Here is a 13,546-nt window from a genome sequence, read left to right as displayed (position 1 = left end):
ATTTGTACAGTGCCTAGCACAGTGATGTGACTAGGGATTCTAGGCACTACAGTAATACAAACAATAAATAATCATCAAAGCCAATGGTGTGCAATGATAGGCCCAGAGAGGCATTTCTTACACAGAGCTCTCACTGAAATCTGGATAGTAGGATTGGGCATATAACAGGCTAGCAGTGTTCCTGTGAAACCAGGACTGGCCTGAGGGGCGGGTGATCAGGGCAGCCAACATCCAGGAGTGCCAAATCCCCATTTGTTGTCTTTTTCCTTTTGCTTGTTTTTTTTTGGCGGGGGTGGAGAGGGGTGTGCAGAATGAAGTGATGAATACCACAGTTTTCTACCCTGGGCAACCAAACACGTAGGGCCGGCCCTGCCTGAAACACTTCTCCTAAATGTTAATTAAACATTGATGCAAAACCAAATATGTTGTGGGTTTGGGATGACATTTTTTGGCTTTTGCTTGCCTAAAACTGCAAGTTTTCTAGTTTTTTTTTTAATCAAGTCCTGAAAAACTTGAAGAAAAAAAATCTTCACCAAAATTTTTCATAGGGAAAAATACCCATTTTTCAAACAGCTCTGCTCACAGCCTGTCAATGAAACTGGGCTGAATGCTGTCTAATTTTTGAGTTACATTGCTCAAATGCAGTGAAGGCTGTCAACTGAGGCAAGTTACTTAAGTCCTTGGTTCTTTGGCTTCCTATTTGTACAATGGGGATGATAATACTCCTACATCCCAGAGAGCTCTATTCTTCCTCAGCAAGATACATGCAACACCGATCGCCTTCAATGGGAGCTACTTGTATCTTGGAGTGGGAGACTAGCCCTCATAAATATTGTGAGGCTTAATTTATAAATTCTTGTGAAGTGCTTGCAGGGCCGGCTCCAGGGTTTTTGCCGCCCCAAGCAGACAAACAAAACAAACAAACAAACAAACAAACAAACAAAAAGCCGCGATCACGATCGCGATCTGCGGCAGCAATTCGGCGGGAGGTCCTTCGCTCGGAGCAGGAGTGAGGGACCGTCCGCCGAATTGCCGCCGAACAGCTGGACGTGCCACCCCTCTCCGAAGTGGCCGCCCCAAGCACCTGCTTGGTAAGCTGGTGCCTGGAGCCGGCCCTGAGTGCTTGGACAGAATCAGCTAGAAGATGTTGTAGAGGAGCTAAGGTGTTTTTTTTATATCCCTAAGAAAATTTCATACAGCCCCATGCAGCCTGTATTACAGCAGAATATATCTGAGGAGGAACACAATAGCTTTAGTGACTAGCAGTTATTATGAACTCATCATGTTGGGAATGTTCTCAAAGTCAAATTGAGGGGTTCAGAATACCTGAATGGACAAGTGGAATTTGCTGTCTAGAACATTCACATCCCTAACTTATATTCTTCACTGTCACCGAGATTCACATTTAGGCTTACATGTTGGGGGTATTATTCTGACCTTTCTGTCCATTTGTTCTGTGCAAGCAGATCAGTCACTTCTTTTTTAATGAAGATGCCCAAACCTCCCTGGCAATTCTTTTGAAATGAGTCATTTGGTAACTTTCTCTCTTGTAAGCAAGTTTCCCTATTTCTCTGGGCTTGGAATTATTTCTGTTTTCCCCCCAGAGCCAGAAACCCATCAATTTTATTCACAATCAGTGGGAAATTCTTAAATTCAGTCCGGTATCAAAGTGTCATCATAAAAAGCTCTACCTCATAGGCATCTTGGTTCACCTTGTATTTTTCTATCTGGTATAGCTGGTTCCTGTAGCAAACATTATCATGGACATCTGACTTCTGTTGAAGAGGGAAAAAAATAATGTGAGATGATTAGAGTCAACGAAACTGATAAACTACAACCTGCTTGGCCAAATTCACTGTGGCTTTCAACGGAGTTGCACCGGCTTATGGCAATGATGGATTTGGCCCATTATATTTAAATATCATTCATGCTGATCTGCAAATGGCCAGCGAGACATCATTATGAAAACACCTGAATGGCCTTTCTAATATAACTATGCTCTGAGGAGGAGTGAAGAATCCATGGCCATTCATCAGACATGGAATCCCTCTGAGATAAAACAGAAACTAATAAGCTGACAGGAAAAACCCATAAAACCCTGAACCTTATAAGCAGCCTTGTAGATGCTTACAGCTTCCTCACTATTTACATCTCAGACCCAGATTGTGCCTCGCTATGCACAGATGCCAAGGGAAGACAGAGTACGAGGCGTCTTGGCCCCTTGCAGGCCCCATACACTTGACTGTACTCGTTCAAAGAAATGTGTTAAGATGGCTACTCTAGTGCATGCTTCCCCACTTTATGGGCTCAAATCATAACTATGTGGACTACAGAGTTTTGCATTGTTTTGATGTGAAAACAGGAGAAACTTGCTGGTTTCAATGGGCTTCGAATCCAAAAAGTCAAACATGGGAGGGGGGCAGTGCAGGGGGCAGTGCGGGGGGTGGGGGGGAGGGAAAGCTGGAGAAGTAGAAGTGACCCTAAGGAGACTGACACCAAAGAACAAAGAAAAGTGTTTGCAAGAACCCTTGCAAAGTGAAACTGCCAAATTTCACACAACCCTAGTTATAACTTATGTGAGGGAGACCCTGGGGCTGCAACTGCACTGTCAGTCTCTTAAGTCACTTATTGCTCCTCTCATCCTCAGTGTAGACATCTATTGAAGCCAATGGGAGGTTTGTGCAGAAACTGAATGCAGAATATGCAATAACAATTTACACAAAAAACCTGCAATGCAAATTGGACAACAGGATTTTTGACCCAAGGTCTTATGCAAGAGCTATTAGGTATTAATGCTTTGTGCTGTGGGCCAAGAGGGTCAAAAACTCATCAACAAAATCTACATACGTATTATTTTTAAGTACAACTTTTATCTTAAAGTTTTCACTTCACAACAAACAAACATATTTTAATGGCTATTCAACTGTCCCCACCTCTCCTGCCAAGAATCACATTACGTTAATGGATGTTTCTTAATAACAGAAGAATTATATCTAAAGAGCATAAACCCGACACAACTCTAGGACAAAAATAAAGCCTTGCATGGCAAGGACTTTGTTTCTGTAAGCCAAAAGCCTTCCCAGGAGCCTCTTTGTCCAATGCCTACATTTGGAAACCATGTACATACAACCTATAAGCAATTATTTCCCATGCATGGGAACTCTGATCTGAATTAATGTTATCTATTGACCAGCATTATCTCCCTTTCACAACTAATGTTATATGAACAGTGAATCTCAAGGGGCTACACTTCACTAAGTTAAAGACTCAGAATCAAATGTCAGTGTGTGGGAAAATTTTTGTATATTACAGCACTCTTTTTATATTTATTATTATTATTGTTGTTATTGTCTTAAAGAATCAGTATCAAGCAATACTTACTCTCAGGCCTGTCAAATAGCGCTCTAGTTTCTTATTAAGTAGAAAGTAGATGGCGAGAGTGTTGCTTGCCCGATTAGAGAGGACAGTGTTGATCACATCGCTGTTCTTGTAGCCCAGCTTTTCAGTCATATGGAGCAGCACACTTTGGCTGAGGTCTTCTAGGTGAATTCTACACAAAGAGAGACCGAACAAATTATTCTTACAACCCTCCAGATGAGACATTAGAATGCTTGTTAGCAATGAGGACACCTGAAGAGTATGCACTAGAGATCTGAAGGCCATTATATAGCTAAGTAATGCAAACACGACTAGCCTTACGTTCTTGTGAAGGTAGCTCTAGTTCAAAAAGCAGCCAAAAATTATTTTAGCGATAAAGAATACCTTCTGATACTTAACTCAGCATACCCTCTGTACTCGAGGATTTTGGGTGCAGTTTTCTATGTGGCTTTCAGCCCTACCACCCTATGCTGTGTTCCATTCAGATCTGACAAACTAAAAAAGGTCAAGGCTAGTTACTACTTGGATGGTAGACTGCCAAGGAACAGCTACAGTATGTGCTGCAGGAAGGGACATTGATCATTAAATAGATGGCATTCTTCCCTCTGAGTCAATAGTGAACCAATGGCCCAGCATGGTGTTAAGAGGCACTGCAGTGCTGCAGATGCCACATTTTGATTAAGACATAAAACCCAAGGTCTTGACCACTGTAGTCATTAAACATCCCCTGGCTCCTTTTGGAGGAGAAGAGCTAAAATCCAACTCAGCTAGCTACATTCTGCTTACCTATATGTTTCTGTTCTTTCCATTAGATACGATACATCTTCATCTGCTATTGTTAACCGTTGCTTGGGTGTTTCTCCTTGCATTAAGTAGCTAGCTAGAGTGTTTCATCCCACAGATCAGTGTATTTCAATAGTAGGTGAAGTGAGCTATAGGTAACATTTCTATAGCAGTTTGTTAAATTTGTAGAAGTGCTTTGAGGTGGAAGGCACTATATAAAGCTAAGTTATACATAAAATATGTGTGTGTTTGCGCACGCTCTCAATAATGGACTTATCTGAGTTGAGGAATGGATAGCAATAGCCTTGTGCAGTTATAACAGTGCCTTTAACAGTGCATTGGAAGGTCAGATTTTCCAAAGAGCTCATTTAGGCTTCTAAATGAATTGGTCAGACTTCCAGGTGTGTCCAGCACCCGGTAGCTCCCATTATTTTCAAAAATAATTGTTTTTTTAAAAAAAGATATTCCTTGTTCTCAATAGCTATTTTAGCCACTTATTTAGGTGCCTTACTAAGAACTGCTGGGTGATGAGCTTTTTAAAAAATCTCCATCTCACCCCCTGCATCGCTATTTTTTAGCCGTTACTGCACGTGAGATGGGGCTGGCCATAGCAGGACTCTAAATAATATTCAAAATCGAGTCTGGTAAATCTTGACTAGCAAATGTTTCCCTTTGTTCAATATGCTTATTAAAATTCATTTTGTACTAAGGGACTGCTTTTAGGGTTTTTTTTAAAGAAGTTAATAGGCAAACTGTATCTGCAGCTGTATGGTAAGTAAGTCTGTCTTCTGGATAGCAAAAAGAACCCAGGTAATTGTTGTTGGAAGTATTCTGTAAAATGCCAAGTATTTTTTGTTGTCAGAGAATTTCTTTAATAAACGCAAGCTTATAAAAAGCCACGGAGAATTATTTTATGAGAAATCTCCTGCATCTCAGTTTTACATCCTCTCCCCATCCACTCCTTCTACCAACTCCCTATCTAAGGAGCATTTAGTGACGCCCATAAAAGGACAGAAGGGGTACCCGTGAGTACAATACATTGCTTTTTGTTAGTTCAATAAAAATAGTGCTTGGGATGAGAGTGGAGATTTGTTGGTGATTAAGTGGTGGATAAGAACTATGGTGTATATCCTGCTCACACACTCTGGCATACATCCAGAGGAACTCTTTCAAAGTTGAATTTGTGTCACTCCAAATTTACACCAATTTAAATGAAAGCAAAATATGGCCCTAAATATTTACAATCAAGAGGATTTTTCTTATCACACTATAATATAGCAACTTGTAGGCAGGTCAAGTTTGGGACCTAAGCTAGTTAAGAACAAAAAAGCACTATAGCCCAAAGATAGAAAGGCAATAATCTACATGACTATGGAACTCCACTGACTTCAGCACAAAAAGTGGGTCAAAATACACACGGGTCTAATTTTCTGATTTTTCAAAGAGGCAAGTGATGAGAAAAACTGATTTTGTACATACAGTAGAACCTCAGAGTTACAAACACCTTGGGAATGGATGTTGTTTGTAACTCTGTAATGTTTGTAACTCTGAACAAAACATTATGGTTGTTCTTTCAAAAGTTTGCAACTGAACATTGACTTAATACAGCTTTGAAACTTTCCTATGCAGAATTAAAATGCTGCTTTCCCTTATTTTTTTTAAGTAGTTTACGTTTAACTCAGTACTATTCTGTATTTGCTTTTTTTTTTTGTCTCTGCTGCTGCCTGATTGCACACTTCAGGTTCCAAATGAGGTGTGTGGTTGACCGGTTAGTATGTAACTCTGAGGTTCTACTGTAATATTTATTGTAAGGGTGATTTTTAAAAAAAAGGGATATTCTTTTAAACTAGACTATGTAGAATACTTCCCCTCCCAGCTAGTTCTTCCATTCTTTCTTGTTTTTTAACTGTTATTACATTATCGGATGATAACATCTAATTGTCCTTAAAGCATAAAAGTTCCATATTGATTTTACTTAAGAAGTGTATATATTTTAAGAGCTGTAAAAGCAGAGGCGTAGCGAGCGCCCTCCGTACCCTCCGACTGGAGGGGGCCCCGCAAGGAAGGGGGCCCCTAAAAGTGGCAAAATAAATACCGCATTCCAGTTTCTGCATTGTAAGGGGCCCCGCCCGGACATATGTTCAGAGGGGGCCACCGTTCGGAGGGGGCCACGTTCTTTGTTGCTACGGCCCTGTGTAAAAGGCACTTATTTTCTTCTAACACTCACCCACCCACACCTCACTCTCTGTATTTCAGGACTCTGATTTTCATTTGTTCTTATATTTAAGGTTCCTTTGCCTTCAAGACAGAATGATTAGTGGGCACTTGGTAAATAAAGGACATTGCACTGCTCTTTTCTCTAACATATTAGACTCCAGCTTCCTTTACAAGTCACCTAAATAATTATACATATAATCAGTTACACTTGTGATCAAACTCAGAAAGAACACTTCCAAAACAATCTGACAAAGTGCAACTCAAGTGCATGCCAGGGATTTAAAAATATATATAAATATAAAAGTGCATCTACAAATGGAGAAGAGTTTTAAATCAAATATATTTCAAGCCTTCTTTGTGTTGTTTTTAGTGGAGATAAGACTAGGAGTGAGAGTATTAAGTTACCCACACAGCTCTCAGTTACATTTGCTTAACAGATGCCACGTTTAGTAGATTGATTAGACTCATTATGACAGTGATTTAATTAGCATAATGACTCATTCAGTTTACACTTATTTTCCCTTTCTTTAACACAAAATGTTCATATGTACCATACTTTAGCACAGTCCAATGCACCAGGATTCCTCAAATCTGCTGTGTATGTTTTGTTTTAGCTTAATTAGACTTGGTATCAGGACAAGAATGCTGAGACAATGATTCATCTCATTCTCTGCCACATCCCTTGTAAACCAACCACTCTTATATTCCTTCTTTATATTCCAGCCATGAATGTAGCCAATCACGTTTCCCTGCACCACAACTCTGTGTTCCCCTGTATGCCAGCCTAATGATTCATTGTTTCACCGGATCTCTCTGATGAACTTTCTTTCCAGAATAAAAGACCTCAATCTCACTCAAGTTCTATCCTCCCATTTTTCGAGAACTAGAAGCTGCTATTCTCTTTGTGACTCTAGGCTTGCAATCCTTGGGCATAAGCCCACAGCTGGTGCTGAATTGCGTATTACACAAAAGCTATTACATTTTGACTAGTGGCTACATCCACAAAGGGGATTTAGATTCGTGGTTGCAACACCTAACATTTAGACGCCCTGCCACATAAAAGAATCCATAGGCCTGAGGTAAGTACCCAGGCTTCCTGTACAATGCATGCGGAGAGTTAGGCACCTAAGAATGGAATTCACAAAAGTCACCAAGCTGAGCTGCTTAAGCTAGCCAGTAGGAAATGCTGAGAAGAAGGGTGTGGCCAAGCCCCTCAAAATCAGATAGGTGCCTAACTGTGGGCTGGTGGCATATGCCTGTCTCCACTCAGGATTCTCACCATGATCCCTTGTCCTGAAGTTAGGCACCTAAACCAGATCTGCTCTTTCCCACAGAATGTCAGAGAGCCAGGTTCAACTCTTCCCCTCTGCCTGATTTGGAACAAAGACTTGAACCGGATTCTCACTGCTCTGGGAGGCAGGCGGCAGGGGGGAGAAAGGGACGCAGCTAACCACTTAGCTACATAATCATTCTCAGTCTGTGCCTGGCCCAATGAATGTTTAAGTATATTGTACAAAATCTGAACAGCTTAAGCAAGAGAGAGTCCCACCCCAGAGCTCACCAGGGAGTGGGGAGACCTGGGTTCCGGTCCCCATTCCATATCAGGCAGAGCAGGGATGTGAATCTAGACCTCCCACATCCTGGGTGAACACATAAACCACTGAGCTATAAGGCACAAGGCAAAGGGGAGGGGAGGCGGGACACACACCATGCACTCCTCCTCTGATTGCATGCTTTGTGTGGGGCCCAATCTGACAGACAGCCTTTGGAAACACCTACTGCATCAGGCAGTATGGATTAGGTGTGAGCTAGACACCGAGCAACTCAGCAGTGTCAGGATGTAGCTGGCACTGCGCATGTTCACTGGCCGAAACTTAGGTGCCAACAGCGTAAGCAGCCGGGGTTTTGAGGATGTAAATTTTGGACTTAGGTGCCTAAAGTGACATTTAAGCACCTAAATCCCTCGGTGGATCTAGCCCTAAGTGTACCAAAAATAGCACTTTTTTCCCCCTGGCTGCATATACATTTAGCCATGAGATCTGTCATCCACCTGAACCTGGTCATATGTCTCTGTGTCTGTTGAGGTGTTCAAGGTCATCTAAGCAGGTTCATCTAACTCTGATCCTTCCCATAACGGTTACCATAATAATGTTGTATTTATCACACAGAATCTAAGCTGGAGTTTTAGAAAGGCAGTAACTTCCAATGACACAGTAATATCACTCCAATGGCAAACAAAGGGGTGCCCAAGACTGATGTACAATGCGCTGCCCCCATCAATTCTGAGAAGCTCCAGGAGTCAACTAAGTATGTGGTCTTGATCCTGGGTCACCATGGAGCAGTATGGCATCTCTCTGCTAGTTTAAGGAAGTCATTTTGACTTTTGCACTAAGAACTCTCTCAAAACTGATATCATCTCCCATTTATTTCAGGCCCAGTCCTGAAATAAGCATAAGCAGTCCTTACTCATGTATGTAATCCCAGTGAGTTCAATGGGACTTTGTTATGTGAGTAAGAGTATCCAGGATCAAGACTCTAATGGTTTAATGTGTTCTCACATTTGCAAAGTATTGTATTAATTAAAATACCTGTTTGGATACGTGACATTATGCGGTGCTTTCCCAGGGTAATTCTCATTAAGCCAACGATTTGCTAAAGCTTGCTGGATGTTTGGTCTCTTTGCAGGATCTGGCTCTAGCAGAGATTGTAGAAGGTTTATGGCCGCTGTGAAGACATTAAGAAAAGACAACAGCTGTGTCATATGCTTTACAACTTAACTTAGCAACTGAGTTACTATGGTAAATAACCTTACCAAAAATATACTACCAAGCAACGGTTTCCTTTATGATGTGCTCTAATGTCCCTGAGAAAATTATCTGATAAGGAGTTAATCCATATGTAAAATAAATAATGTTTTATAGAATCATAAATGAGAAGAGGGACAATGATCTGTGTGTGCTCTGAAGGTAACCTTCATGCTTCCAGAAAAAAACCCAGCAGGGTGAGAGGCATTTGTTCCAAATTAGCCCCAAAAGCTGACTCTGGTCAGATAATACTATTCTAGACATGAGGATCATAACATGCACCAGATCTAATTTTCCATTAAAAAAAAAGGAAAAAATCTTTGATACAAATCTAATCTAGAGACTTCCCTGTGCAACATATTTCAATAGCAAATTGTCTGGGACAAACAGTAAGAGAAGTCATCTGGAATTTTATCTGTCTAGAGATCTGGCCCAATATTAAACATGAGAAATGAGAGAACGTAGCCCCAGTTCAGTAAAACATTTTAGCACCTACTTCAATGGGACCTAAGCACATTCTTAAGTGCTTTCCTGAATCAGGGCCTTAGCATTACAATCATTTCTTCATTATTTAAATATTCCCTCGCCAATAACATAAGGGTTTCTTCCTTATACATCCCTTCAAAAATTCAGCAGAAGTATAATGTTAGAGGCCCAAGGTGCAATCTAAAAAAGGAACTGCATGCCTCTGGTGAGGGGCTGAGCAGCCTCAACTCCCATTAACCTTCAATCAGTCCCAGTGCTCAGTATCACACAGCATCGGGCCAGGGGGACCAAATTAGTTTCTCAGTTAAAATGGTGCATCCATACTGAAATCAATGATAGGAGACTCTGACCCAATTAAAATAGAGCAGTAAACTTAGTGGGTTCATTTCTGTTTTCAGATATGAACCCCTGTACTTCCATTGACTGCCACAGAGTTGCAAGAGAGAATCTGAAGGCAGCACTGGGCCTATGTTTTGACTCCATTCCTTTCGAGTTTTCCATCAAAGAATCTCAAAGTGCTTTACAAACATTCATTGACGTCATGCCTCTGAGGTTGTTAGTTACAAGGAGAGATAAAGTGACTGGCCCAAGGCCACGCAGGAAGTCAGTATCTGAGCTGAAAATTTATCTCCGTTTTGACTTTTAATTTTAATCTCCAGACCATCATGGCTAAATCCTGCCTTCTGCTTGTGTAATCTTAAGGAATTTAATATGCTCTCTAGAATTCTTCATGGATCAGACACAGAAACCTAATGTTGGAGATGTTTTTTTTTAAAGATTTTGTACATGAGATCACCCAAGTGCTTGCAGTCAGCCTGACGTACGCAGAAATTAGACACATTATACGCACCAGAGAAGCCACCAAATATAATAATGTGGCTAGCACACATGGGCTACATACTAAGGAAAAAATAGTCAGCCGAGCTGCCAAAAGAATTCCGGATGAATTCCATAGCAAACACCAAAAGCAATGTACTCGCTTCTTGCTTATAGACCATTAATCTTGGGTCAGTGGATACTACCCACTTGTTTTATGCCATTTTTGTCTTTTACAACTGAATCCATTTTTGCACTAGAGTAGCAATGGCATAGCCTCTTCACCATCGTCCCAAATGCTCTACATGGACTGCCATTTACACAGTAATCAATGGGCATCTCAGGGGCCAGAAACACAAACGATAGGCTTCTTTATTCCCGTACCCTCCTTTGTGTTAGGAGAGCAGCATGTTCGCTCTCTAGGCCGGGATGTAACCATTTGAAAAGGGCATAAATGTTAACTAAAGATAAAGTGCACTTGCCTTTAAAAGGCTCTTGTCTGCAGTCATGTTGTTATCCAGTCCCCTCCCTTATGTACATCACTGGTCCTTTGAGCATGCTCAGCTCAGGAAGTCACCATGAAGCCTGGTCTATATGGGGTCAGGAAGAGGAAGTGTGTGCCTATGTTCTAAAGCAGATCAGTGGATAACGTATGACTGAAGTTGTGAATTTTCTGTCGTATTTTTATGCCTGGCAGTGACTTTCTTGACTTAGTATTGCTACCCAGTGGGTGCAAGAAGTTAAAATGCTCCTGTGCCAGAGCAGGAGACATGAGGTGTTTGGGATGATAGGAATGGCTCGTTTGGGGCTGACTAGAACCAACCCATTTCAAGGAAGGATCCAGAAAGACAACAGGAACCCCAGCTACTGAACAACTGACACCTAACAGTGGGAAGCTCCAGCAGGTGGAACATGGGAACTCAGCAGGGCTCCCCAAGAGGAGGACAATAGACCAAAAGGTGTCAGATGTCTGCGTTAAGAGCTGAGCTCACAGAGACACAGGAAGCTCTTGCCTGGGATTGAGAATGGACAAAGACAGAGAAAAGAAACCCTGATGGTTCCTATGGCAGGATGGCTCAAGAGAGCCCTGGTGTGGGCTACTGCCTTAACCTTTGCTTCTTTATGCCAACTAAGAACTTCCCAATGCTGCATTCCAGTTGACTGATAAACCCTAGTCTGTTTTGAAAAGGCTGCCTGGTGTCACTGCAAATGCTTGCAGAGGTGCACTGATCCCTGAAGAGGGTGCAAGTCTCTGAACAGGAATCTTTCCCAGTTGGACTTGCTGGACAGAGCTCACAGTGAGAAGCAGGAGTGCTGGAGCCCAGTGGGTGAGTCTCAGGGCTTGGCTACACTTGCAGATGTAGAGCGCTGGGAGTTAAACCACCCTTCGGAGACCGCAGCAGGGAAAATGCTGCCGTGTGTTTACACTGTCAGCTGCAAGCGTACTGGCGTGGCCACATTAGCAGCTCTTGTAACACCACAGAGAGCAGTGCATTGTGGTAGCTATCCCAGCATGCAAGTGGCTGCAGTGTGCTTTTCAAATGGGGGGAGGGGGTGGAGTGTGACAGGGAGTATGTTGTGTGTATGTGGGGGGACAGTGTGTTTTGGGGGGCAGAGAGTGTGTCAGCATGCTGTCTTGTAAGTTCAGATAGCAACAGACACCCCCTTCCCCGCCTCTCTCTCTCACACACACTCACAGCAGCAGCATTTCACAGTAATGGTTTGCTTTGTCCTGGAGCAGATAAGCTGTCAGAAACGGAGCTTTGAAAGGGGATATCCCCATGCCTGCAGCCGAGTTCAAAACAATGACAAGAATGGCCACTTGACTTCAGGGGACTGTGGGACGTTTCCGGAGGCCAATCACAGTGCAGTAATGCAACACGTCGTCCACAGTGACTCCTGGGCGTTTCAGCCAGGGCGCAGCAAGTTCTATGCTTCTCGTGGAGGTGGATTACCAGGAGTGCTCCAGCTGCAGAGTCCAGGCGCTCTACGCCTTGCCAGTGTGGACACCTCAGGATATAGGGCACCCGGGGCTGATTTAATGCGCTCTAACTTGCAAGTGTAGTCAAGCCCTCAGAGGCATTGAGGCCATGTGGCCTATCTTTTAGGAACAGTGGGACGCCTTCGGGGTCTAGCACATTGAATGGGGACTGTTTAAAAGCTGGGCCGTAGCACAGATCCTGTGGATTCATGACACAAGGAGGGGAGAGATTTGTATTATATAAGTCAGGATGAGGTTCTGTAGGTGCTGAGCTCTACCAACTTGAGGAGCCTCTGTGTTCAACATCCTACAGAAACTGGGGCCCTGAGAGACTATCCAATTTAGACAGGCCTACTGTCAAGAAGTTTACATTTGGCAGACAGAGAGAATTACGATTATGCAGTTACCAGGTCACCTAAGCATGAACTGAATTTTTGTAAAGTTATTTCTATCTTCATAAATTATTAATTACCATGTGCTATTTTAGCTTAAATCTCTCCTGACTTTTCCATATTTTCATACGACAATAATATTGCAGTAACAGCAGGGAAAGACTGGAAACCTGTCCATAAATCTTTTGGAACTTGATGTTATGGCTGTTCCATGAGCATCCTGCAACTGCAATCGTCATGTCACGTTTCTTAGGTAAAGAATTCTCTATTGTCAAGAACAACAAATCCATTGTTCTTCTGTTTTGGCTTATGACTTTCCATTTTTCCCATTTCCCCAATTATAAAATGTACCTCCCAATAGATTCTGAGCACAGTTACAACAGTGCACAATGCTTATTGAAAGTGTTATGTAAATAAACTCAGTCCCCAAATGAGTTCAATTCCCTATACAAGCTCCCTTTTCCTCCAGCAAATGACTAAGTGGATGTGACTTATACCATACTAAAAAGATCAAAAGATTCACGATGGATGAAATGAATTCCAGAGGCAAGAACCCTCCACTGAGATTGCTCTGCATCTAGTATCTAGAAAAAGTACCTCAGCTAATCTTAAGTGTTGTGATGGCACAGAAGGAGAGAGGCAGTTTCTCAGTTAGCCAGGATCCAAACCCTACAGGCATAAGTAGGGCC

At 42.3% G+C, this 13,546-nt stretch overlaps 1 protein-coding gene across 1 annotated transcript in view; it reads right to left on the bottom strand.

Moving 5' to 3' along the window:
• The window catches only part of HUNK (hormonally up-regulated Neu-associated kinase), an 80,374-nt gene that overhangs the window by 8,192 nt on the left and 58,636 nt on the right, over window positions 1–13,546 (bottom strand). Inside the window, exons 6-8 of the mRNA XM_065423285.1 lie at window positions 8,967–9,102; window positions 3,382–3,550; window positions 1,692–1,775 (exon numbers count right to left, since the gene is read on the bottom strand). Of these exons, the coding sequence (XP_065279357.1) occupies window positions 1,692–1,775; window positions 3,382–3,550; window positions 8,967–9,102 (389 nt within the window). The remainder of the gene's footprint in view (window positions 1–1,691; window positions 1,776–3,381; window positions 3,551–8,966; window positions 9,103–13,546) is intronic.

Source organism: Emys orbicularis, chromosome 1 (assembly GCF_028017835.1).
Source record: "Emys orbicularis isolate rEmyOrb1 chromosome 1, rEmyOrb1.hap1, whole genome shotgun sequence".
NCBI classification, from domain to species: domain Eukaryota; kingdom Metazoa; phylum Chordata; order Testudines; family Emydidae; genus Emys; species Emys orbicularis.
Note: the sequence above shows the minus strand (reverse complement) of the source record. Positions and strands in the feature narration are given on the sequence as shown.